We start from the raw sequence: 26,799 nt of genomic DNA on the forward strand, positions 1-26,799 counted from the left end.
AGGGAGTGAAGAAGGACATAATCCTTGTGCTTGCTATGGGAACTTGGCTATTGGGGGGAGTTTGGAGATGGGTATGGAGTGGTGCAGACTGCCAGCATTTAATGAGCCTAACAGACCCCGAAGATTGTTTCTCACATGCCTTTCAGCATGAGGTTGAAATACTTCAGATACACATTTAATTGGCACATTGTTTAATTACTTCATGGAAAAGGTCCCTCTGACTTCTGTCGACTGGATTCCTTCAAGGGTGGCCAGTGATCAGGCTCTGATCTTACTGCTGGCTTACTATTATAGAGGCGTCCCTATGCCCTTGTATACGGGAAGCAGAATGGAAGGCGGTTAAAATATGCTTCCACCCAGAAATGTGCTTCTCACCATGTTCATTGTGGCTCAGGGATTTCCAAGATTTGCTCAGCGTACAAATAAAAAGATGTTTGTTCCAACTACTGTCCTTATGGACTTACCCAGGACTCGGGGGTCTCTCCCTCTTACGCGTCATCCTCAGTTATACAGGTTCTGCGGGCCACAGCTATGCCTGGGCAATCCCATTAGCCTTTAGAGAGGGGTAATCACAAGGCAGTGGGGTGTATTGGTGTCTGTGAGGGCCTGCTTTGGCCAGCAGAGCTTCTGCTACTGGTGATGATTTACAAGATGGAAATAACACAGCTTGCCTCTCAGGGCTCAGGCTGAGTTTGTGGGGATGGGCTGTTAGGAAAAAGGCATTTTTAGTAGTAAACTAGCATCAGTGAGAAAATCAGAGACACATGATAAAAGCCGTTCCCCTCGCACAGTGACATTTTTACATCACCACCTTTCAAGGAAGAAACACTCTTTAAGGGAACCAGTTCTGCCACTGCCTTGCTTTGTGACTTGGGGCAAATCACTTACCTCTGTGCCTTAGTCTTCTCATCTGTTAAATGGGGTTAGTGGTACACACACTCCTTTATAAAGGACTTTGAGGGCTTTGGATGAAAAGCTGCATATAAAAACTAAGCATCATGACTCTTCCGCCTTTTGCACTCTCATTTTCACCTGTGATTTGCAATTTCTAGAGGGTCTGAGGTGTTGATGGGCAGAAATGTGGAGCACTACTGTTGAAGTGACTGCCCTTTTCGCGTGTCGTTTTGCATACAGTTGGACTTCCATGGCTTTTGAGGGTGCTTAGCCCCTTGCAGGACGTGCCCTTAAGGCCGCATTGGATCACTGCATTGTATCACAAGCAACTTCGGTGTGTTGTTTTCTGGAATAATTTAAAAAATGGAAAAACAACTTGATTACAAAAGTAGCAGGGCGTCCCGCTCTCCAAACACCATGCTTTGTATTGAACCTTCAGAGTTCTTTTCCCCCTGTGTCTGCAGTTGATGATAATGTTTGCGTTTTAATGATTCTAACAGGCATGGGATTTGCTGTGACATACCGAGTTAATGTTTTCTTTTTCTACAACAGATCTAGGTCAATCTCTTGCTTAGCACTAATGCTCTACTGAACAAAAAAGGATTGGCCACTAATGGTTTCAATTTAGTTTTTCACGGAGTAAAGAAAATTTCATTCAATACCTATTTTCATTTTCATTACATCAGACTTTCTATGGCATCTGTTAGTCTGGAGAGTGTATTTGCTCTTCGATTATGGAAGACCTAGCAAACTTGTTTGCCGTAATAAATCCACCGTGAATATGGATGAGGTCAAGATCTGCCTCTTACCTATGAGATACTCCAGGTTTAGTGCAATGTCTTGAGGACTTTTCCTCCGGGAATCCTATACCAATGGAATTCTGAATTTGGAAGCTCGTTAGTGCACTGTATAGTGATACCTCACCCACCGTGTGCCAACCACTGGAGTGGGATGTGATAGTCAATGCATTCGAGCAACACTACACAACGGTTTTAGGAAGAAGTAGTGAAGGATAATTTCTCCAGTTGCTACCAGATTTGCCCGTTATTTTGGGGTATGCTCATTTACTAGGGTTACTCTTCTGGGGGTGGGTGGTTCTATAATTCTATTAATGTCCTTCTTGTGTCACTTGTGTGTTCATATGGAGCTCTACTTCGCCCTTCTGCAAGTCCCCTCCCAGGGGAGCTATCCTGCAGGACCTAGGTTCCCCAGGGCTGAGTTCCTCCAGCCCCAGAACCGCACACACACACAGTAACAGAGCAAGTACTGACCGGGTACTTGGTCTGAGCTGACCAGGTCAATCAGCAACTTTCAAGCTGCCACCCTTATATGCCCCTAGACTCAGTAGTCTGGGTCGAGCAGCACTTCCAAGCTGCCACCCATGTATGTCACAGGTTCAGCATGTCCCTATCCCCACTTTCACATCACAGTTGTATTGGTAGTAACCCACTTTATGAGTAAACCCCACAGTATTTTGGGCGCTACAGGGCTCTTTAGCTTAGATAAGAGAAGCGTTGCTGCAGAGTAAATGCGGGAAGCTAAAAACACAAAAGAGTAAAGTTCAGAGAGAGAGAGAGAAGCAACCAGCTTAACCATAAAAGTTATATATTGAATAATAGTGATAACTACACAAGGAGGGCTAAACAAACATAACAGTTACATTATTAAAGGTTAATACCTGAGGTAGAAAAGAAAACAGAGAGAGAGAGAGGTGAGAGAGGGAGGGATCTCACCCATTCCATGAGGTTTGAACTGGTCGGAGTTCCTAGGTGATGGTGGTAGCTCAGGGTCCTGAGTGCCGGAGACAGGCAGAGCCCCCAGCACGATCAGTCAGGAGATGAAGTCCCAGTAGAACTGATGCAGAGTTTGGGTCCATGCATCAGAACACTTACTTAGGCATAGGTAGGGGTTTTTGTAGAGAAACAACAATGGTTCAAGGGAGAACACTAGATTTGTTTATGGGTAAACTGATGACTCAGGGGGTTTCTTTAGGCTAGCCAATAGGAGCTGATCACTCTTGGCTATGGGTGGTGTTTTCTTCCAAGGAGCTCACAATGCAATCAGGCTGCTTCAGTATTTTGGATATCAGTCAAGGATACATTACTAGAATTGATGAGATAACTGCTGAGCTGGGTGTGGGCAGGCATAGGTTCATTAGTATCTGGAGCAGAGATTCCCATGATGCAGTGCTTCCCTGCTTTTCTGGCCCCAGAGTTCAGTGCGGTACTCTGTTCTCCATTCTGTATGCTAGTGGAGATGTCTCCCTGTCCCATCTTTCATGCAGATGAGGCTAAGGGAGAGGCCTCTGTTCTCCATTCTGTATGCTAATGGAGATGCCTTAATCTTGTCACCCTTGTCAGGAGGGGTCTAGGTGTGTCTCCCCACACCCTTCACTCTGCAAGTCTTTTCTTTGATCGGTTTTGGTTCAAGCAGAGACTGGTTGGGGGGTGTCTTTCATGAGTCAGACTGGCTGGATACTGCACTCTGGTTCCCCAAGAACACAGAGCTGACTGGTATCACAGTTAAAAGTACAGTTGGGAATGATGTAAATATCCACACTGGAATGTGTCCAGGACATAGGAACTAGAATACTTCTGTTATGAAAAATGCCTCAGGGCAAAGCGGAGGCTGAGTGGGGCCTCAAGGTGGACCAGCAGGCAAGGCCTCCGGGGAAAGAGGCCGATCAGGGGATGTGGCCCACAAAAGAGTAATTTGGCCCTGCGGGTGCTGAGCACCCCTTATTCTTTTCAGTGGGTGCTTGAGCCCTGGAGCACCCATGGAGTCGGCACCTATGGCCTGGGGCTTCTTTTGGAGTTCTCACATCAACCGAACACTTTATAGCTTACGAGATCAGCCCAGCTACTGCCTACAGTTTGTGAGTGCTGTTCATGCAGCCCCCCGTCCTCTGTATGGACAATATGTGGCACTGCAAAAAGAGGGGAGTGCCAGTTTGAGATAGCCCTGGGCCCTCTTGATCGGGAGCAGCTCTGAGTTGTTTTATGCCGTAATCATGTTCTGGAGATAAAGATACCACCAGCATCATTCGTGGCTCTTTATGCCTGTGGTAGTCCTAGGAAATACTTCCCTTGGAGGGGAGGACACCATGTTTGCCTGTACGCAGGCTCAGTGATGTTTGCTAGAGCCAATGCCCCAGCAGCTACGGGCAGTTTTAATCATCACATTGTCCATAATTGCACTTAGCAGAGTTAGATGACACAATGGTCAACATATTGGTGCCTTGCCTACACTAACACTCCCATTGTTGCTACCACAGTCGGAGCTGAACCAGTAGAAAGTTTTAAGGGGGAAAAGACCAGTTCAGATACCCTCTAACAGCAGGTTAACGGAACCAGCCAGCAGTTTCCACTCATCCACTACTACTCAGATGTTGCAGTGATGGTTGCAGTGGGGACAACTGGATGGATTAAGTTAAAAAACTAAGATAGATGGATTAGATAATGTCTCCCTATCTAGGAGTGCAAATGAATATTATAGTTCCATGCAATTAGTTTAAAAATAATTATGCATATAACAATTATGCAGCCCTCAGGCTCTTGGCAAGTGGCCAATGCTGTCCTTGGTGTCGGGGAAGGTGTGGGAAGCACTGTTCCCAACGTATGTTTAAACAATTAAGCTCCCCGATAACAGGAATCCTAGTGTTTCCTGGTAAAAGGCAGGAGAGTCAGAGGAGCAAGTGCTCAGCTGTGTGAGTTTGTTGTGCAGTCAGATGAGAAGTATGTAGGATTGTATGTACAGATTTATCTCCCCTGAATGGTGTCCCATAAAGCAGTCAGTTTCCCACCCCTTTCTCCTTTACACACCGAAGTGATTTATTTCCAGGTCGGGAACAACATCCAGGTGCTCACTTGCTGTTAACTTTGTTGCAGTTTATATGAGCTCCAGCCAAACCTTTGTCTTTGTAACTCTAAAGAAAGTTTCAAACCTGCTTTAAAAAATAGCGTTTTGTAGGTCAGTGCATTAATTTTTAATGCAGATTGTGAAAACCAGCTGCCTTGGCAGGGGCCGTGGTGTTTCCTAGGCATTTAACATAAAACGATGCTTCAAAGCCACATTACAGGGTCACTGAAGAGTAATATTTTACTTACCATCCTCATAACTGAATTATTTATCACCTCACATGTTTTATTCATGATAAATATTAATACCAGTGTCTTTAAGAGTAGAGGTTATCACCGCAATGTTACCTATACGAAATACGATTGAAATGAAGGAATGGAAATGCGTTCTTTACCGAGGGCTATTTTCGTTCACATGCCCCTTCTCAAATTAACCCCTTCAGCTACTGTTAAATGTCAGTATTGGGCATTGCTAGAGAAGACCGGGTTCGTTTTTCCAGCCTGTGGTTTCTGCCTATTTACAGTGAGTCGCTATGTGGGGCCTCTGCGTTGCTGGCGTTTTTGTTTTCTTATTTAACTTAGTTCAGTGAGTTCACGGACACCTGGTGATTAGCCAGCCGATACCAATTACAGCGTGATCATCCAGTCAGTCAGTGTGCCTGGTTATCAGTTATTGGGTGCTTCTGTACTATTGACAGGTAAGGGGTGACTTACCACGACTGTACCCCCTTTTGGGGATAGAGACTGTCTTTTCACTTTGTTAGTACAGCACCTAGAACAATGGGCTCCTAATCCTTGATTAGGGGCTATCATAATACAAGCAATCCTAATATATCATCATTAGTTTATTGGGCATGCCACGTTCTTTCCCCCAGTGCAGGATTTCCTTCCATCTCATTATATTTGACGAGAGCTTTATTCATGGAAATATTAATCAGTTTAACAGTAGGAAAATAAATAAGGCATTAACTTTACACAGCAAAATGGGGCATGCTCCAGCACCCACTGATGTGGATCAAGCCCTTCATGAGGTGAATTTATTGGGATAAACCCAGAGAATCCATAGAGGATTGAATAGTAATTTGCATTTGATGGACACAATAACGTACCTCATCCTGGCTCTGAGCCAAACCCATTGAAATGGAAAGTGTCCCAGTGATTTCAGTGGACGTTGGACCAGGTCTCCTTCTGGAACTCGTCCCTCTGTTGGTGAGCACTGACTGACATCAATGGTCCCATTTGAAGTCATGCAGTGCTTGCCAGGGTAACTCGGGCCCACAATCAGGCATGTTGCCCTTTTGAGAAAAAGAGATAAGGGATCATTCTTCAACTTCAAAAGTTAAATCGGAAATCGGTTCGGTCAGTTTTATTGAAGGTGTCAGGACCCTCCCCGGAAATACTCCCTGAAGGGAAAACAGAAAATGTTTCCGTATGCCTGCGTGTGCGGTTTCCTGCTTAGTATGTTTCCATTAGATTTCCCATTGTCTAGGCGGGCTTTAATCCAGTCGTGCAATATGTCTAGAGTGCTTAGGGTTCATGGCAGCTTGGGTGTCACTGCTGTCTACACAAGACCATATGGCAAGGGGAATTCACAAGCACTTGAAACAAAATGGATATTAATGAAATACTTAGAACCAAAGAGCAGGGTCCAGGGGAAACCTTCCCAATCCTCCAACCGCTCTGTGCTGGGGCTTTCTACCAAGCGCTATTCAATCAGCTTAACAAATCCATATTTAGCATGTTGAACTTGAGACTGATGATTTGGGGAGCAGGGTGGTTTAAGGCAGCACATATTTTAATGTATTGCTAATAGCCGTCTCCCATCTGCCCAAGCCCAACTGGATTCAGCAGATGAGTGACCCTGACACATATGTAGCTTGTTCCTTAGCAGATGCACATTGATTACCCTTGACACATGTAAAAGGAAGTGGGTTTTCTGTGTGGGAGAGGGGTATTTTTAGGGATGGCAAAGCAGAGCTAGGGGACAGGTGAGTTTCTTGGAGTTTATATTATATGGTAACTTTAGGGATCCTTCTGTGTATATGGTACTAAAAATGAATCTTGAGCTAAATACAGGCTCTGAAGTGTTTATTAGCCCATGTTATGTTTATTACGCAGTCAAAAGTTAACATCTTCTGTACGGGTGTGGGACTCACCCCTATGGCACTCCTGCTGGTCGTCCCTGGGAATTAGCTCGTTCAGCCTCTGGAGCGCCCTCTGCAGGCCGGTGTCCTGCTGCTGCTTGGCCCCTGTGTCCCTCCAGGACCCATTGCCCTATTATCTGGGGTGCTGCCCCCTTGAAGTAACTCCTATCTCTCAGGGTCGCCCCTCCCCGGGGAACCCCGACCCTCTATCCCCACCTCGCCTCAGTCATAGTCTACTGCCAGTCACCAACTAGCCCCCGCGCCCTGGGGCAGACTGCAGTATAAGCCACTCATCACCGGCAAGGTTGGGTTTGGACCTGCTGCCTTTGCCTACCCCTGGGCTGCCCTCTGCAACCCCCAGCACCCCTTGGCCTTCTGCTAGGCCACAGCCTGGGGCTTTCCAGGCTGGAGCTCCCCAGCAACTCTGCCTTTGCCCAGCCCTGCTCCACTCAAGTACTCGCTCAGGTCCCTGCAGCCAGGTCCGTCTCCCTCTACAGCTAGAGAGAGACGGCCTCTGGCTTCTGGCCCCAGCCCTTGTATAAGGGCCAGCTGGGCCCTCATTAAGCCAGCCTCGGCCTGATTGGGGCGTGGCCCCCAGCTGAGGCTGCTTTCCCCAATTAGCCTCGCTTTTCCTTCTCTGCCACAGCCCTCTCCCTGGGCTGTTTTAGGCCTTTTAAGGCAGGAGTGGGTGACCATCCTGCTACACCTTCCAGTTAATTAATAGTAATAATTATTGCATTCTGATGATGATGATTTATGGACCGCTAACAGCATGCCAGACACTTTACCCACAAATGATTATTACTCTTATTGTACTGCAAAGGCTGGTCTTTCTTCTCCTTCCCTGATGCTTTGAGAGTTATCCTTTGCCGACAGCTGGTTGAAATGAGAAGCCCAGGCAACCCCAGATGTTGTGGGCATGCAGGGTCTAATCCTACAATGTCCTGTGCACTTTGTGGGGATCACTACAGGCCCACTGGTTGAAGAGGATGCTTGTTGGAGATGCTCATCGCCTCCCAGGGTTAGGGCCTGTAGTAACTGAGTTTAACTGTTATGTGTGTTATGCAGTTGTGCAGAACTGAGGTAGATGTGTGGGTCAGTAGTTTATACCGATGCTTTTTGCCTTAATGTAACGGAGGGCAACCTATATCCTAATGAGAGTCGCAACCAGGAAATAACAAACAATGGGCTGTTGTCTTAAACTTGTCATCTGTTGAAGGACACCCCAAATCCTATCATGACTGTGTGTGACTCCTTGATAAGCATGGCCATCTTTAAGCAGTTTGTGGCCTTTCCTATCCTCCTCCAGAGTGTGATGCCATGTTAGCACAGGGGGGACTCCGTTTTCTTCCCAAATTATTGCAAAATCTCACTGCATCATGCTAACAGTTTGGGAGAGCTAAAATAAAGACTAATCTGGACATTTGTCGAAAGGATCCCTCAGGACAGTGCTCCCTTTTTATTGTTTTTCTGTGACTGGAATGAATGACGGACAAAGCTCAGTTAAAACTATTGGCCTTGTGACATGGTGACTATATGCCGGAGGCTGATCACCTGTGCAGATCCATCAATGGTTCCAATGGTGGGAATGCTACTGTAGATTATGCTGCAGTGTCCTAGACCCTTCCTGTCCAGATTCCCAGCCAGGACTGCCCTCCCTGGTTTTATAGTGAGCCCAGTGCATGCTGGATCAGGGGTTCAGGGGATGCAGTGTGAATTCTTGTGTGATTGATAGCTCTCCTAGTTCTGTACTTAACTAGTGAATCCCAGTGTCTTGATCTGGGCAGCTTAGAATTTGGCCTGTCGTCTCTTTGTATTCACTAACATCACCCATTCTCCTTTCTGAATAGGTTGTTGAACTGGTCCCTCTGCTGCTATTAGGGTGATGGAGAAAATATGCACTAAAATTGGCACTGGGATCATCTCTGATGCTGGATGGTGTTTGCCATCCTCTGTCGCGATCAGTTCTGATCCTGTCATTCTAACAGCCCTGCCTTTATTGGGGTTGTTCCCTTTCCTTTTGTGATGCTGGAAGGCAGAAACTTGAAATGATAGGAGGCCACCTGTCGTATGTGCCAAGCAAAAAATCAACTTCCATAAAATGTTTGCTAGCCTGTTCTTTGCACTCTTTCAATGGAGAAATGAAGATAAAGTTAGTGGGGAAGTTAAGTCAAACCCACAGACAGGACGTTTGTGGTGGACATGGTAGAAGGCACTGACAGCATTGGAATGAAAAGCGCAGAGACAAGACCGTTTCTGCTGTGCGGCCGAATCCAGAGCCTACTGAAGCTGACGACAAAGACTGCCAGTGAGTGACAAGGAGCATCCTACTGGCCCCTGCTGTGATGGTGGGGACACTTCTACACATGATTGTGGAGCACGTAAATTGTGTAATCGCAAGCCTCCCATCTTGCTTTCTTTGTCCGGGTGCACAAATGCCTGGTGTGCAAACATCATTTCTGCACCCCCAGGCACGGGTCCAAATTCAGATATGACCCCACAAACGACACTTGTATTTGCTGTTTCTTGGCAGGTGAAGTGGTGGATATTTCTGCCAGGCTGGGTCATTGTGACCTGTGCTGGCAGTGCGCCTTCTCAACACTGAGCTGTTGTGATCTCATTTTTGTGTCTTTGTTTCTCTTCTTCCCTCCTCCAGCTATGTCAGACTTCCATATTCACCCTCAGAACGCAGTTGTGGAAGAAGGCGGTGTCGCAAGGTTCCAGTGCCAGATCCATGGTTTACCAGAGCCTGTAATCTTGTGGCAAAAGAATCGAGTTCCCATCAACACAGACAATGATAGGTAAGAGGTAACTTATTACTGACCTACACCCACATGTTGGAAATAGCAGGCCAGAGGCTCTCTTGCAGGTCAAGAGAGATGCAAATGCACTATCTGGGTCCACTGCACAAAGAAGGCTCTTTTCTTGTGTTTCTGCCTTGGAAAGGCATTTAAATCTATGCCATGAGCTCCATCCTCCTGGCTCAGGGTGCTGGAAAAATTTGTATATTGGGGGAGTGCTGAGAGCCATTGAATTAAACTGTGAACCCTGTATATGATGGAAACCACTTCAAGCCAGGGGGTGCGGCACCTCTAGTTCCAGCACCTATGCTTCTGGCTAGGGGATGTGCCAAATTAATGTATCCTAAGGCCATCCCAGGGGCTGGGAACATACTGTCCTGGCCACCCTGTATAGCCTTAATCACTTTCTGTAGGGCCTCTTCCTGAGCCAGTGTGGCAGTCACTGTCCATGTTTTGTCTCAGACCGGAGAGGTTTTTAAATCAGATTTCCATGCACAATATCTATCTCTGCACTTTGCTCCCACTGCAGGATGATTCTCCTGTGCTGGGAGCCTTCCACAAGGGACGGCTCACAGAAGTTAGCGCTCACCAGCATGACAAAGCGTTGTACAATAAGATCCTTTTATGTTCTGGAAGGTTTAAAATACAATCTAATCACTAGCCTGGCCTTCCCAAGCGTGCTACGTTGTAATACCCCAGCCTTGGCAACGAGACCAAAAGAAGGGTGCCAACAGAAGACCTTTTTAGCTCTTTCCCATTCAATCCTCCTTAAAAAAAACAAAATCACTTTTCCCTTCTTGCCCCATCTGAAAACTTGAATGGCATGTCCTTGCTTCCTTTGTTTGACAGCCTTCCCCCTTTGCTTAGGAAGTGCCGCTAAGCCTGTTTTGATCTTCTGAGTGTCGGCATGGAGTGAAGGGACAGGTGGCAGGCCACCCTAGTCTTTGGGAAGAGTTTCAGCACGTAACAGGAAACGCATGATGTGCTGGCTCCAGTCTGTGATAGTCACAGCTGCAGCCAAAGAACCACAAAGCAAGTCTTCCCGGAGCCAATCCATCACGGTACACCTTGATCGTGTCTTGATGTCCGCACACTGGGGAGAGATGAAACCAGGAAGCTGTAAATATTTTTCTGAAAGGCCCCTGTTTTTCAAACGTCAGCTCAGCATCAGAATGTGGCTTGGTTCCTTTGGAGCTAAAACAAAACACACGCGAACCAGAACAATACTTGACCTTTTCAGCTCTACTGTGAACTTATAGAAGCGCCCAAGAGACCGACCACAGAGTTTAAAATTGCAACGGTCTGATTTTCCTGGTGTATTCCATCTACCCGTTTGTAGCCTACTAGCATTATGTCTACACTGCAGTAAAAGACCCTGGGCATGGCCGTGGTTGGCCCGAGTCAGCTGACTTGGGCTCGCAAGGTTTGGGCTTCAGGGCTATAAACCTGCAGTGTAGACGTTGGGCACGCTGGAGGGGGAGCCTGGGCTCCAGCCAGAGTCTGAATGTCTACACTGCTGTTTTTAGCCCCTCAACCCGATCCTGAGTCAGCTGACCTGGGCTCTGAGACTCTGTGGCAGTATAGACATACCCTAGGCTTTATTCTTCTACCTAACTCACTTTGAATAGTACTTACTCATCTGAGTAGCTCCATAAGGGTGCTTGCTAGCAGGATGCATGGCACAGTGGGACTGTTTAAGGTGAGTACTACTCAGTGTAAGGGCCACAGAATTGGGCCCTAACGTTTTTTGCGCTCATCAAAACGAGACTGTTAGAACCAGCTAGAGCAGGCCATGCCATGGGCAGATTTGTGAGCAAGCTACTCATGTATCTGTTCCAGAGATGCACAGGGTTGGAACTGCAGTGCCAGAATAGACTGCCAGGTATGTCCACATCCCCAGACTGCTAACACTGGCCACGCGTCTGGTACGGATTTGAGTGAGACCACCACACCTCACTTTAGCTGAGGCTCGAAAGGAACAGCCACAGAATCCAGTGCTCTGATAACCAAACCCATTTGCCCATCTTGCCCTCTACTTTTCCTTGGGTGAAGGAGGAATATTCAGATGCTTACAAAGGAGCTAATGAAGGATCCTTCTACCTGTGCTGGGCATCCTGATTTTGAACTGATTCTGCTTTTTTTAGGATGAAGGTTGCCCAGCAGGTTTTTAGCATTAGCTCAGTCCATAAATCGTGACATTTGTAATCTCTGACACCAAGGGGATTTGGTGAAGAGGGTTGCTTCCTTTGTAGCTGAGTTGGAATTCTACATTAATCCTGGTTGGTGCAATTCTGTGTATAAATTGCATACACATTTGTATGCTGAGTGTTACACTTTGAGGCTTTGAAGACAGAATAATAGCTTTGGAATTGAATCTTCTAATGTGGTGGGCAGATTGTTAACAAAAATGAAGGCTTCTGGTGGTATAATTCATCCAAAATAAAGGACATTTGAAAGTCCCAGAGAGATTGCAATCAACAGCAGTACGTCCAAAACTGATTGCTGTCATGCTGTCTCAGATATTCAGCCGAGCCCTTGGAACCCACATTGAGAGCCGTTTGGAGACACTTAACCATATGCTGATCTAGAAAAGATAGTCTCAATCTTCCAGACAGAAATAATCATTAACTCATCAAAATGTAATGACCTACTACCAGCTAATTTAATGACTTGGTTGTTTAAAAAAATGCCAGACAACCTATAATAAATATATATCTTTGTAACCCACGAACACACTCATTTAAGGTTATGCAGAACTGACGTGCAAAGACCAGAAAATTCAGACTTCCTAAAACCTACAAACTTGGTATGTAACTCAGGCCGTTGTCATCACATAGAGCATTACAGCATGCAAGGAAGCATGTTATTTAGAGACTTCTGTGACATCAAGGTTAATCCCTTTGGGGTAAGGAGAGAACAGTATTTAAGCTTTAACTTTGAATTCCCTGGCTTTTATTGGTTTGTCAGATCACTGATGCTTTTCAATCTAGGTTGTTTTAGTTGTTGTTTTTCAATTGTTCTATTGACATGTGGTATGAGAAGGTCTGAGGTTCATTCCCACCCGTATCAGAGATCGTTTTATTGGCAGTGTCCGTAGTAACAGACACACGGCAGAAGTTCTGGTATGTTTGGCCAATGAATGTGGTCAGCAGCCCAACACGTTCCACATCATGAGACCTGGGTAGGGAGTGGACAAAAATCACCATTCGTGTAACCTGGTCCAGCTCCATGAGGCCAAACTGAGCCATCTTGCACCGCATGGAACAATGCTAGCGGGGAATTAGCGCTGCGGTGCGGTGCCCGTGTTCTTTTGTCTTTCAACCAATGAAATCTGAATAATCACGTTTTTGTCTGCGATAAGGCAGGGCTTCTCCCCAGCTTCCAAATGACTCTCTGCCATGCCCAAAGACTCTTTGGGGCAGTTTTATTCCCAGACTGAAACCAACAAACAAAACCAGTTTCATAACTCACGCTTTGCATCTCAGGCTTTCACTGCCTCCCCTCCCGAGGTCTCTGGCAGTCCTGCTTCTTCCAGCTTCCTGCCTCTCTCTCACCTGCTGAGCCTCAGCCAGTTCCTTCTCACAGCCAGCCCTTCACTGGAACTCCCCTTAGAGCCCCAGGGGCAGCCCACCCCCTTAATTGGCCCAGCCGGGAGCACCTGTTCTGGCACAGGCAAGCTGGACTTACTTCAGTTACAGCGGTCAGCCACCCTGGGACATTGTCCAAATTTGGTAACATGAAAACTACTATTAACAAAGTCAAGAAAACGATGCAGTGCTCAGTGGGGATGATTTCTCAAAACTGTTCACATCTCGCTAGTTCCCTCTCCGCAAACGTTCTTTGCTGGTGACTCCTATCTCTGGTATAGCAAGATGATGTACCAGAGATGCCACCTTTGACGTGGACCATTCCAGTGGAACATGAGAGGAAAGTTCCTGCTAAGGGGACGGTGTCAAGATTAAAAAAATCAGACCAGCCCCAACCTACTCAGTGTTTTATACACCTTCCTTACGAGTGAGTGTTACTACTGTTAAACACGTAGGGAGGGAGAATGTCTCTTCAAAGCGGAGGATAAATCCCGTGCATTATGAGACCGGAGATTAACATTGAAAGGATTTTTAAAAATATAGGCCCCGATCCTTGGGTCTGGTTGAGCTTGCTTGGTGCTGTACTGGGTTGTGCAGCACCTATATGTACCCCTAAACACTGGGGCTTGTGGGTGTCAGCATGGTCCCGACTGGCCTAAGTTAGGGCAGCCTCACCTGGGATGTGCAGTTCTGCTCCCCACCCACGTTGCATTCTGCAACTGTTTTTTCGTTTGTTCTTTTCATGTCCTCTAGGTACACGCTGCTTCCCAAAGGAGTCTTGCAGATTACCAGGCTCAGAGCAGAAGACAGTGGGATTTTTCACTGTGTGGCTACCAACATTGCTAATGTGAAATTCAGCCGGGAGGCCAGACTCTCTGTGTCAGGTTAGTAACAGTAAACGTGGTCGAGATGTTCTTTCACGCTTTCCCCATCTATCGGTTGTTCTGGACCAGCTCAGGTTAACAGAACTTTCGTGATAACAGTATTGAAAAGCTTTCTTCTGTCCACAAACAGTACATTCATTGTTCCTGCTTGTTGTTAGTTGCTGCCAGATTGGTCCATTTGATAGCAAATAAACCTGTCTCTTGGCCTTTTAATTAGTACCAATTGTTGGGCAGGTGGAGGAGGGAGGAAGAGGCAAACATGAGCTGTAGAAGGAAGGAAGGGAGGGAGAATACATTCTTTCTGAAATGTGAAAGATTCCCCATTTCCTTACAAACTCGGTCTACTCTGGAAGTAACTGCAGCATGTGGCGCAATCAATTATTTCTCCAATCAGGGAAATACATTCTAGTGCTACTTTAGTACTGACATTTCAAAAACAAACAAACGAAAGAACGCAAACAATATTCAGAGCATTAAGTTGCGGTTTTATTTGGTTTTACTTGACTGAGTTGAAATCTGGCCCTGCTGAAGTCACAGGGACCAGGTTTTCACTCCTGATCGTACAGAAAACTTTAAGGGGAAATATAATGGCATATGAACTGTTTTCCAGAAGGTGACCTGTGCTGGTGCACATACAGTTTTTGCACACTGCCACCTGTGCAAACAAATGATACCATAAAAAACACACAACTGCTTCTCTGCACAAATGGAGTATGCATGAGATTTGCATGTGGAAATTCCTTCATTGTGATAATGCACAAAAATGAAGCATGCAAGTGATTTCCACGCACTCAGTGGAGGATGGATTGAATTGCCTTTGAAAATATAGCCCACAATGTTTCCATAACTTCATTAGAGTCCAGCTTGTCTTGTTTGTGGTGTTCTGTGGGCGATCCTTCTTTAGACTACCCTTCTAGCACACAAGTAACAATCTAGAAGCTTCTTTGAACAATTGGCTCATCAACAATTTCTGCCAGGCCAACCTAACATCAGTTATGTAGCCTTCTACTTAGCATTTGATCCGATGGTGTTTGGCCACTCCTTTAATTTTAAGCAGTGTTAGGGCACACTACGTCCCCCCACGACCCGATCAAATTCAATCGGGATCATCGATATATCGTCGATATATCTGCCAAATATATATATATCGATCGCGCCTCCTCGACTCTCACTCTCCACCCACCAACCCCCACGGTAGCGCGAGTACATGGAGAGAGCCGCGAATCGATCCACGCGCCGTGAGGACGGGTAGGTAATATATATAGAAGATTTTCTTTCACGTTATTTATTCATAGCTGAAAAGTTGCGTATCTATATTTTTTTTTCCGTAGTGTAGACCTGCCCTTAGTCTACAAAACCTACTTCAGCGTTTCAATCACCCTCCCCAGTGTGATGAAAAGAAAATACGAAGTCAAATCATGCACCCATAGCCCAGCAAGCAGTCAACAGTAGATGACAACTTAGAACTTTGTGCAGGAGCAGGCACTCTCTGTCCTCAGCTTCCTTTTAGAAAACAGGTGGTTTGCTTCTTGGTGGTTTCAAAGTGTCAGAGGTTCTTAGTTTCTGTCGGCTGCATTCTTCCTGAATGGCCACTTCAGGGCAAATAACCCAGCAGTCTGGATTTCTTCTTGGAGGTATAGAAACCTAATTTAAATGTAAATTTCAGATAAGGAATTATACTGCAGAACGAATGGTAATACGGGTGCCAATTTTCAAAAAATGCATATGTGAAATTGTGCATGGAAAATAGGTGTTCCATAGAGAAAATCACACATGCAGATGGTCAGTCAGACACACGACTCCAGCTGGAATTGAATTAACTATTTTTTGACGATACACAAGCAGGAATAGAATCCAGCTTCCTCTGCTGTACCTGTACAGGTCTGTAGGGCTGACAGGTGAAATAAGGCATAAAAGCCATATAATAGTCAGTTGAGCGAGCCGGTCTGACCCCGGTTATACCTGAGGAGCAGATCCATTGAGCAAGAATTTGGACATAGTCACTTTTGAGTGTAGAACAGCACTCTGAACAAACCAATTCTGGAATTTCTGGAGCTTCAGATGTCCCTTAATGTGATACAGCAGGGCAGGACTTCAGCATCTGTAGACAATCACCACATCTCATTACCAGGAGTCATGATCCTGTTGTCTCACACAACTATGCACACTGAGGCCCATGACGCCGAGTTAGACTTGTGTCACTAAGCCTGCTGTAATCCTCAGACATGGCTCTGTGGCCAGTGACGGCATAGAGCTTGGGCTGTTCCTTTGCTGAATGCAAGATGAGTCTCTCGGCTGCATGTAAGAAAACAGCCTTTGGGAAATGGGGAGAGGCTGGCGCAGAGAGATGTTGTACATCACATCTGATGGGAGAAGAAAACGGCTTAACTGGTTCTGAAAGACCTGGCAGCATTCGAGGCCTGTTACAGATCTGCTTGCTTGATGTATGTGAACAGTAGCTGCAAAGAGGGGAAAATGAACAATAAATTATCAGCGGGCTGAAGTTCTGTTTAACAATTTACTGCTCTGAGTTATTATTTCACTCGGGGAGTAAAGTGCTAGCTGCTTTCATCTGACCATCTCTCACTCTGAATGGATATTCCCCTGGTTTCCTTTATGTGCAGCATTTGTGGTATTTGTTTTCCTTAAAGAAACAAATACCATGAGGAATAAGTCAACACTGTGTGGACTGCACTGATATAAGTGCTGTTTCACTAGCGGAAGTTACACCATTATCGTCAGCGTGAGCACTACATAGATAGCATTTAAACGTGATATAGAAGTGATGCACTGGCATAAGTGCATGAGAGTTGCACTGCCATAACAGAACACAAAATCACCTCACAAACCTTTGCATCTTCTTCTTGCCTTTGGATGTGATGGTGGCAGGGGGTAAGAATTACACCTATTGGCATTCTGCCCATCACCTCCATAATTGGGGCTGTGAATCTATGCAAAGAAATGGACTCTCACCAGTTTTTTATTGGAGCCTTGGAACTTGGTTTCAGAACCAAGACTTTGCTAATGGACCAGAGGAGATACAAGATGAAGATGGTTTCTGACAAGGGCTGCAGCACCAGAATAGGATGGACTGTCAGTGTTTCTCATTGGGATGTTGGTAAAACAGAGACACGTGATGAGCAGGTTGGTGGTTCAAGAAGATTCGTTCTTTGCTGCTGTTTCCCTGTTTCCTAGGAGCTTGGTGGAGCTTAAGTCCCTCTCTGATAGAACTGCTTGCAGGACGCTTTCTGATCAGTTTTGTTGTCCTTGCAAATTCTCCCACATGAGATGGTTGTACAAGAGGATGGACAACCTGCTTGCCCCCCAACCTACCAGTTGGCACTGCTTGCCTCACTCTTAGACAGTGTTGTGGTGATGGAACTGGAAGAGCTGGAGGATAGAACCATTGGGGTTGCCTGCTGTGGATGTAGACCCTAAAGCATGCTGTCAGTCTCGCAGCTGTGTTCCCGCTCCTCTTCTGCAGCACGGGTGGTGGCCCCATGGCAGCACAAAGCACAGATGTTCCTTCCATCCTATTGGTTGATTATTTTCAAGTGCCTTCTTAGAGCAGATGTTCCCATGTGGCTTCCCTGCCTCTCTGTACTGACACCTTTCCTACACAAGCAGGAGATTGTGCTGCTGCTGCTGCCTTTTTAATCAAGAGAGAAATGGCGTCGGTGTGCGCTTTTCTTTCTCTAACAGAGTACTTGTCCTTATTAATGGTGCCTGGGACCTTTTACCAGCCCGAACATCCTTCTCTTTGGTGCTGCTGCCGCTGTGACTGATTTCAGAGGTGGGGACTTTGTGCCACAACCTAAGCCAGTTTCGTTCAGGAATGGCAGCTTTTTCCTTTTACTCCCTTGCAGTGTTTTGAAACCTATTGGGCTCTGCTGTTAGCTTGCTTGCCTAGAGCTCTCAACCAAGAATCGCTCCTTCATTCCTGCCCCCTGGATCAAACCAATTTCCTGTGTGGTGTGGAGAACCTCCTGACCAATCATTTGCCAAGATCAGCCGCTGGTGTTTTACATTTCCAGCCACAGTCAACATAGGCCCTGCTCGGCAGCCGCCTACCCTTTGCTCGCCCCTGTGCCAGCACCAGGCGAGGTGGCACTGGAACACTGCACTCTGGTTACTTCTGAATTGGAGGCGATGAAACCGTAAGTGGCTCCCATCTGGCTTTGGCAGCCAGAGGAGCATGGTGCAGAGCCGGGGCGCGGTGTTAAGGGGCGTTCTGCCCACATAGGACAGGCCCCGTCAGGGTGCAGAGTGGAGCTGTGGCAGTAATACGTAGTATGCCCTCTGTTGTACCTATATACTAACAGATATGCAGGCCAGCCCCCAACCTGCCTGGCCAGGTCCCCTCTGGGGCTCTGATGTACAGCTGGAGATGCTAGCCCGTTGCTTCTTGTGAACAGAGAGCAGCATGCCGTGTCAGGGGCACGGGGAAGAAAATAGGCTATTTGAATTTGTATTTTCCAAGCCATGACAAGGCAAATGAGGTGGACCTCATCCCGTGTTCCAGCAACACAGAGGAATGGGGTTGCCCTGCCCTTAGTTTATGATGGCACAGATAGTGGTCACTTCCCTCCCCACCCTGGCCCTGCTTTATTTACTCTGAAAGCCAAGAAAAAATCCCTGGATCTTGCACCTTACTGGGCTGTTCATTCCTGTTGTCATGGTGAAGACAGACACCCCTGTCATTCGATGGCCATTTACATCCAGACTGGATAAAGCAGGAGGGAAGACCCCGTCAGGAACAATCCTGCCTATGAAGAGGGAGGGATAAGATGATGTGTGAGGTTTTGTCCATTTGTCCTTTCTACGGTTCAGTGAGCAAACCACGTTGCGTGGGGATAGAGGGGCTGGTGCAGATAAGAACTGACACACTCTTAAGCTGAACCCCAAATAGATCCTTCTGGGGTTCAAAAGAGTTTGGACAACTTTTAAAAGAGTTCTGTTTCATTTTGGCTGCTGATCGTGCCCTTCAATTTCTGGTTCTGGACAGAACTGTAGGAATCTTGGGAAAGTGCTTTAATTCAGCCGTGGCCCGAAGTGAGAAGTACCAGGAATCTTGGGAGAGAACCTGCTCTTGTGAGATGTCCGACCCAGGGCTGCACATCCAGGAGGGGTGCATGGCTTGCATAAGGTACAGTGAAGTATTTGAGTTGGTCTTGGGGTTAAAACGCAGCACGGCGGGCCAGGAGAACTGGGTTCCTAGCCCAGATTGGACCAAGATTTAAAAAAATGGGCCCTGAAAGTTAGGTTCTTCAGGTAATATTTAGGCATTTAAATAATGGTGAGCATCCATGGACTTCAGTGAGAGATGCTGTATGTTTTTAGTGCATTTGAAAACCAGGACTTTTTATTTAGGGGCCTAAGTAAGAATTGAGGGGTGTGATTTTCAGAAGCATGTTCATCCTACCTAGTTCTTAGTCAGCACTTTGCATCAATGGATCTTAAAGCACTTTACAAAGAAGATCCCTATTTGACAGGTGAGGAAACTGAGGCACGGGGAGGCAAGTGACTTGCCCAAGGTCACCCAGCAAAGCAGCAGCAGAGCTGGGAACAGAACCATGGTCTCCTGAATCCCACTCCAGAGCACTAGGCCAAACTTCCTCTCCTCTTCCTACGGAAGTCGACGATAAAGCTTCCATTGACTTCAGTGGGAGCTGAGTGAGGCCAGCGCTGAGTGCTTCAGAATAGGAGCCAAGCCTTGGTATTGTGATGCTGTGGAGATGGTTTGAACGGTGTTGAGATCCCCGGATAGAAAATCTCATTTTTCAAATCTTCTAACGGTCGCCAGTTGTTAAATGTAATTAACTGCTCTGATTCTCTTCAGAGATCAGTACTGCACAGTGTAGTACTTAGCAAGGAGCCAACTTTTAAGCCACACATACACAAAGGGATTTTTCTTGGATCTTACCACTTTAAAAACAACCCATCCTGTAGCTTTATCACCCCCTGTACAGCAGCCGTATACACGATTAACAGATGAGCCACTCATTTGTGGTTGCTTCAGTATCACTGTAATATGCCCTGACTTCAGCCCCCGCTGCAGCGTGAAGCTAAAAAGTACAGGAGGAAATGAAATCTAGCCTTTGCAAAGAATTTCCAGTGCAGCATTTCTGTCTGAATGATCTTTGCAGTCATAAGAAGCTCCATGTACAAGAGCCAGTGGTGGAGAGATCTAAAAGCAGAATAGCACAATATTAGTCGCAAATCAGATCCAAATGAATGTGGGCTGACTTAATTAAACCCTTCACCTCTTCCTACCCCCACTGCTGCCCTCAAACTCCTACGGATAGAAATTGATGGACGTATTTCTCCATGCAGGTGTGCAGAATATTCTTGCCACCGGCCATGGATTGTTGAAATTCCTTAAACACTGCTTGACCTCTGTGTTTGTGGAGTATAACCTCAGTACACGAGAGTGGGACTGCACCAGATCCGGACTTTGGTCATTCTAAAAAGCACGCATCAAGCTATAACATTAAGCCTGTGGGTTGTCGTGGCTTTGGGCTGATTTTGTCTTTCTAGAATTGGGCCCAGTTTTCAGTAACGGCAAAGCTTTATTGTATGTAAGAAAGAGTTGTATCATATTGATTCAAAGTGACATGCAATTTGTCTGACAGGTTATGGGTCTAGTTCACAGGGTATTATTTTTATTTATTGCATTTTGGTCATGCCCGGAGGCTTCAGGCAAGCTCAGGGCCGCATTATACTGTACGCTGCATGTCCACGTACCAAGCGACAGCGCCTGCCTCGAAGAGCTTGCAGTCCAACAAAGGAAGTATTGTTATTTCCATTTTACAGATGAGGAACTGAGGTTAAATGATTTACCCAACTACACACAGGGAGTCTGTGGCAAAACCAGGAGTTGAGCCCAGCTCCTTACATCCACACACAGACTGTCTGATACGTTACTTCACACCTCCTGTGCAGAGCAGACAGTCTCCTGGGGAGAGACGGCTCTCGCGGGCGTTCAGCTTGCACGGCGTGTGGCTCTGTGGAAAGCTGCAGCGCATAGCGCGCTGAGATGCAGAAGTTCTGGATTGGAAGGCATTGCTGGTTTTGTTGCCTCTTCATGCATTCATAGCTTCAAAGAATGGTCCTGGGTGCTAAGTGGTGTTGCCACGCTCCAGCATGTCCAGGGTGATAGCGGTCACGCCTAGGTTTCTGAGTCCTCAAGCGTACATCAGCTCTGCCTGATCTGCCTGCCTCCCGGAAGATGTTGAAAGGCGCAGAAATCAGTCAAATAACAGTACAGAGGAACACGCCTCCTCCAAATCATATTTCAAATCTGTAGGAAGCATGAAAGGAAAGTTGATCTTAGGAATATGGCACTGGGCTCTCACAAGATTTGGATTCAGTTCCCAGCTCTGCAATATGCTTCCTATGCAAATCACCCAATGGCTGTGGGCTCCAGTTGCCCACCTGTAAAATGGAATAATACTTCCTCTGTTTGTCTTGTCTGTTTAGACTGTGAGTTCTTCGTGACAGGGATTATCTTTTCCTAGGAGTACCTGCCTCCTCTAGCACAATCAGGTGCCAGTCTAGGCACTACTGTGAGACAAGGAAATAATAATGGTACTGTAACCCCACCCACGAGATCTGTGACTGGTCATACAAAGTGCATCAGTGTGAATCAATATGGTCCACCCCTTTACTGCAAACCAGAAAGGTTTTCTGATAACTGTTAACCGTTTGGCCTGAAGTCAGAGGTGATGTCAATTGTTGTGGAAGGGACACCATGTGGAACCTCCTGTAGTATTCCTTGGGGGAATGTCCCTTTAAAAAGATCCCCGGAAGGAGAGACTTAGAAGCAGCCCCCGTGAGCAACACCAGGGGTCAGAGGCAGGAGCCTAGCCAAGTTTGGGGCCAAAGCACATGGCCCCAGCAGCAATAAGAGATGGCTCCTTTACAGGCGGCTCTCAGCTGTTCTGGATGCTGTGAGCCACGTCATGAAGTGGGGGAGGCTGCAGCTTCCCCTGCGTTTGGCCAGGGCCTGGCATGTTATGGACTACCACAGTCTGAAGTCCGTGGGTGTAACTTACCCACCAAGGGGGCAGCGAGAGGTGAAACAGGAAAAACAGTTCACGCGAGGGCATACAAAGGTGAAAGATAAAGCAGCCCTTTCCCGATTTCGGTCTCACGTCTCCTTACACTTTCCTTGTAGCTGCTTTCCTTCCTCTAAGCCACTTCCCCTTTCCACCCACGTCACATACGTCAGTTTACACCCACCTATTGGCATGTACTTTCACCAGCGGTTTTGTCACCTCTAAATCTGCTCTGTTTCTTTTAACGCTGCTTTTCAACAGAGATGGTATTTGGTCCATACCATTACAGATGACTTGGGCACCGCGTGCATTTCAGTTAAAACCTTGGCCGATCCATTGCTGATCAATGCTGTTTTTCTTATACTTTGCATATGTGTGCAGTATATGAATTGGATTTACAGAACGTGCTTGTGGACTGGTCATTTCTGTCAAGAGTGTTATCATGGAAATGTCAATATGCATATTTAAGGTACACTTCAACCTACACCTGTTATACAGGCAACGTCCTTGTTTGGCGTCACTAGTTAGTGAATTCATATAATGAAATCGTTCATTCTGGATTACCTGAGTCACGTCCTGTTCCCATTAGGCTTCATGTAGATGAACTGAGCCCTCGTGGGTTATCACTGTACTCTACAGTTTCACATGTTGCAGTTAAGCACTAAAGCTTGGTAGGTCTCAGTTAACAGTGAGTATATCTTTGCAGGCTCCCATTCTACGGTTTACAAGGATCCCATGATTCTTGTCGGCCCAGAGAACCTCACCCTGACTGTGCACCAGACAGCTATCCTGGAATGCATTGCAACTGGAAATCCCAGGCCCATTGTGTCCTGGAGTCGACTAGGTAAGCAATTGAGTGGCAGGAATTTCTTGGCACTCTTCATTGTCCTCACACGGGAAATAATTATGTGCCATTGATTATTTATTGCACAGGACAATTCAGCCTTCTCTTTACTCTTCAGGTTAATTGTAGACTCAGAACCCCTTTTATCTTTTTGTCTAGGGTTTGTACTGCCTTCCGAGTTCCTATTTCAACTTGTTATTGAGGTGGGCTGGGTGAAGCCAGACATTTTATGAAAGGTGATAATTTTAGCTTTCCAAAAAGTGACAGCGTCTTCTTTAGTTGCATCGAAAGCATCAACGTTGACTCCAGAGAAGTGAATTCATACACAAACATGTCTTCCAAGTAAAACAGACTTGAGAGAAACTGTCTGTCTATTGAGTGATTTAAAATAAAACCAGAGAATGGGAGTGGTTAATAGTTGCACACATGAAGCTCTGAAGAATAGATTCTCAGTGGTGAGATAAAGAGTATTTGTTAATCAGTATGAAAAACTGAGCCACTGTCAAATTCCATCATGTGAGTGGAGTAGTGTGGTGGTTTTTTGCAATCGAAAAATAAATGTTATTTTAAGCTCTTCCCGCTCGACGTTAGCCCAGAGAAATGCATACAGTGGAAGGGTGCTTTCACATTTAACTGCCAAGCAGAAGTCTTTCCCAAATAAATAGCTGATGGCCTTTGTGTTGCACTCTGGTACCTGAAAATATATGTGTATTTGAACTGAACCCAGTGAATGTTTCCAGTCATTGCAGTCATTTCATTCTCAGAAGATCTTCCCACCAGAATATTACATGTTCTCCAAAGTGGCTATGCAGGGTTATGGGCTACGTTTTTGGGAATGAAACACACTCTAAGTAGCTATGCTCACCCTAGACTTCAGCCACACACCTTGCTTTTTACTCATGAATCTCCGCTTCTCAGAATTTGATTAATGGTTGTTAGCTTCCCAGTCTAGAGCCTTCAGGGAAACAGAAAGAATACACTTATCTAGTGGTAATCTAGAAAGTTTTTTTTTCACACTGCCTTTTCCATTCAGATTCTATAGACTGTTAATACCCAAGTCTGTCGCTAACTGACCTTTTCCCCCAAGCAATAATCATCACACTGATGCTGTTTTAAAAGCCTGCTGGATACGCTATGCCACGGTGTTGCAATGTTCTTTTGGGCACAAGGCCGCTCTACCTTGACTCTCAACTATAATAAACTACTTTCTAATTGCCCTAATTATATCAGCTCATTGGCTTGTTCAAAACACTTGTCTCCATAGAATGGTGTAGTAATGAAGATATAATAGCGTCAAGCCATATTACCCCATATAGATTCAGTCCAACACTACCATCTATCAAAAAAAAACCCAACTCCTCTGTCATGGCATTTGCTGTAGAGCTACCGAGTCAAAAGAAAACCTCACTGTTTTTATTTCCACGTAAGTGTGAACGCTTCCTCCACATTCTTTTGTCTATTTCTACAATGGGATCCTTTTGGCTCTTTTTTGAACTATTTCAATAACGTGTGAAAGTATCAGACATATTCTTTGGCATTCTTGTGCCCTCACAGCGAGGAGGAGGGGAAAAGAGACAACACAACTTTGAAAGGACTTCAAGTTGGACCAAACTAGTTGGAGGGGGCGGGAGGACATCGAAGAAGAGGTATTTTCATGCCTCATTGAGTTTATACACATGTAGCTTCCTCATGTATGAAGTTTACCTGTCTGAGGCATCTCCTAAGACGCCAGTTCATGAAGAGTAATTGCAGGAGGACTCCTCTTAAATAGCTGTTAAAGCAATACAGCTTGGAGAAAAAAACTTTCCACACAGTACCATAAACTATAAAATATAAGGCAGTGGGGTCTTAAATGGAGGCAACCAACTTAGATTAGGCTCAGTTCAGTTTTATTTAAATAAAAACTAATATAAATCAGTAGTTTTCACACCATTTTTTAAAAAATCAGAAAAAGTCCCCACTGAAGTATTTCACTTTTGCAGGATTTTGCCATCTCATGGAGGTCCTTTGCGTCCCTCAAATTTTGTTTTGCTTGCTATTTCAATGAAATGGCAATTGTTTTACTCAGAAATGAGCACAAATGTGAATTTTTGTATTGTTTTCTGTGTAAAAGCCGTCTTCTCTTAAACGAATGGAGCCACTTTTTGCTCTGACTTTGCCAAAAACCTGGCTGATTTTCAGTGGGAAATAGACCCAGTTTTGTTTGGGGAAAAAATCACTCAAATCATGGGTCAATTTTTGAATGATATGCAATAAACGTTTACTTTTATTTCCTTGTGAATTTTGTATCCATCTACCACAAAGGCCTTGTGTCTCCCCCTGCATTAAATGCTTTGCAAAGTGAAATGTTCATTAGAGGATTTGTTCCGAGCGATGTATAAAATCATTAAGGTTTTGGTTTGTTCAAAAAAGATAAGATTTGTCCTTTCACAACTACACACTTGAACCTGAACCCGTCCAAAATGAATCTCCAGGGAACTTATTGCAAAGCCAGCAGAATGAATAATGATTCTTAATGTGTTACGTATCCGCTTATCCTTTAACTGCCAAGCTGCTGGTCTGGCCTCCATCAAAGGTACTGAGACAAAATAACACACTATTTAGAGAGATCTAGAAAAGTGAGACAAGAAAGAAAGGGCAGTGATTATCTGATAGCGTTATACAGAACTTGTCAGAAAGTGTTACACAATGGGAAGGAAATTACTAAAGAGAGAGCCATTCAGCACATAAACCATACAACAGTTGTAGGAGCCAATTAATTGGTAACTTATTGGACACAGAAGCTTGCAATGGATGGCTGACTGGTTGACAGGAGCACCATTCCCTAAAGTGTTTAGAAATAATAGAGTAAATTTCACCACTTCACACACTGAATAGTCAACTGTTGCAATGTATTCTAAATATGCTAATACATGGTGCCCAATGTCCGATGGAGTGTCTAAAAAGTAGAAGGCTGCTATGCCAGGATACAAAGAATTCACAAAAGACCTAAATGGTCAACATTAGAAAGTTGTTACTTTCTTTCTACTTGCTACTTATAATAGAAAGGCATCCGCGTTGTTGCATATTCATATCGCCTGGCACGTTTTAACGAATTTCTGTAATTGGTGCTGATGTGCCAGTCATTTGCTTAGTAAACAGAACAATGGAATCCGTTACAGTGAAAAAGCATCCCAGATACCTTGGAAAATTAAATAACTTCTATCCCAAATTGCAGGGATCTTTCATCCAGATTTCACTCTAATGGGAAATTTTAAAACTTTATTTGAGCACTGCAAGGAGGTTCTTTGAGGGTGTCTCCTATTTGGAGTATAGCCAGCTTCAGTGTGACCAGTGTTTATTAATTAGTAATCCAGCCGCTCTTCACTACCAGCCAAAACCCACACCTTAAAAACAACATGCCTTTTAAGGCCCCATCAGTATTCCACCCTGCTGTTCGCTAGTTGGTTCATAGTGTTGTTTTGTCACAATCGCGTCAGTATAAAGTGAAATGGAAATGACCTAATTCTGCAGTCTCAGAGTAGGCCCACGTACTTCGGGTTCAGTTCCTCCTATGCCCCTGGAGAAGCTGTGTGACACAGGGACTCATAATTGTGTTTCGTCTCCTGCTCAATCAGACAGCTTGCTGGATGTCAAATGATGGTCCGTGAACCACCTGTTCTACTAGTTCATTGGTAGTTCTCTGATTCACTAGTCATCATGTCTAAGAGACTATAGTCTAGCAGACAGTG

At 45.5% G+C, this 26,799-nt stretch overlaps 1 protein-coding gene across 3 annotated transcripts in view; it reads left to right on the forward strand.

The window, feature by feature from the left end:
• The window catches only part of IGDCC3 (immunoglobulin superfamily DCC subclass member 3), a 178,689-nt gene that overhangs the window by 93,403 nt on the left and 58,487 nt on the right, over nt 1–26,799 (forward strand). For all 3 annotated transcript variants that reach the window (XM_039493285.1, XM_039493287.1, XM_039493286.1), the window contains 3 exons: nt 9,552–9,696; nt 14,037–14,167; nt 22,931–23,068. In XM_039493285.1, the coding sequence (XP_039349219.1) occupies nt 9,552–9,696; nt 14,037–14,167; nt 22,931–23,068 (414 nt within the window). The remainder of the gene's footprint in view (nt 1–9,551; nt 9,697–14,036; nt 14,168–22,930; nt 23,069–26,799) is intronic.

This window comes from Mauremys reevesii, linkage group 10 (genome assembly GCF_016161935.1).
Source record: "Mauremys reevesii isolate NIE-2019 linkage group 10, ASM1616193v1, whole genome shotgun sequence".
Taxonomy (NCBI): Eukaryota; Metazoa; Chordata; order Testudines; family Geoemydidae; genus Mauremys; species Mauremys reevesii.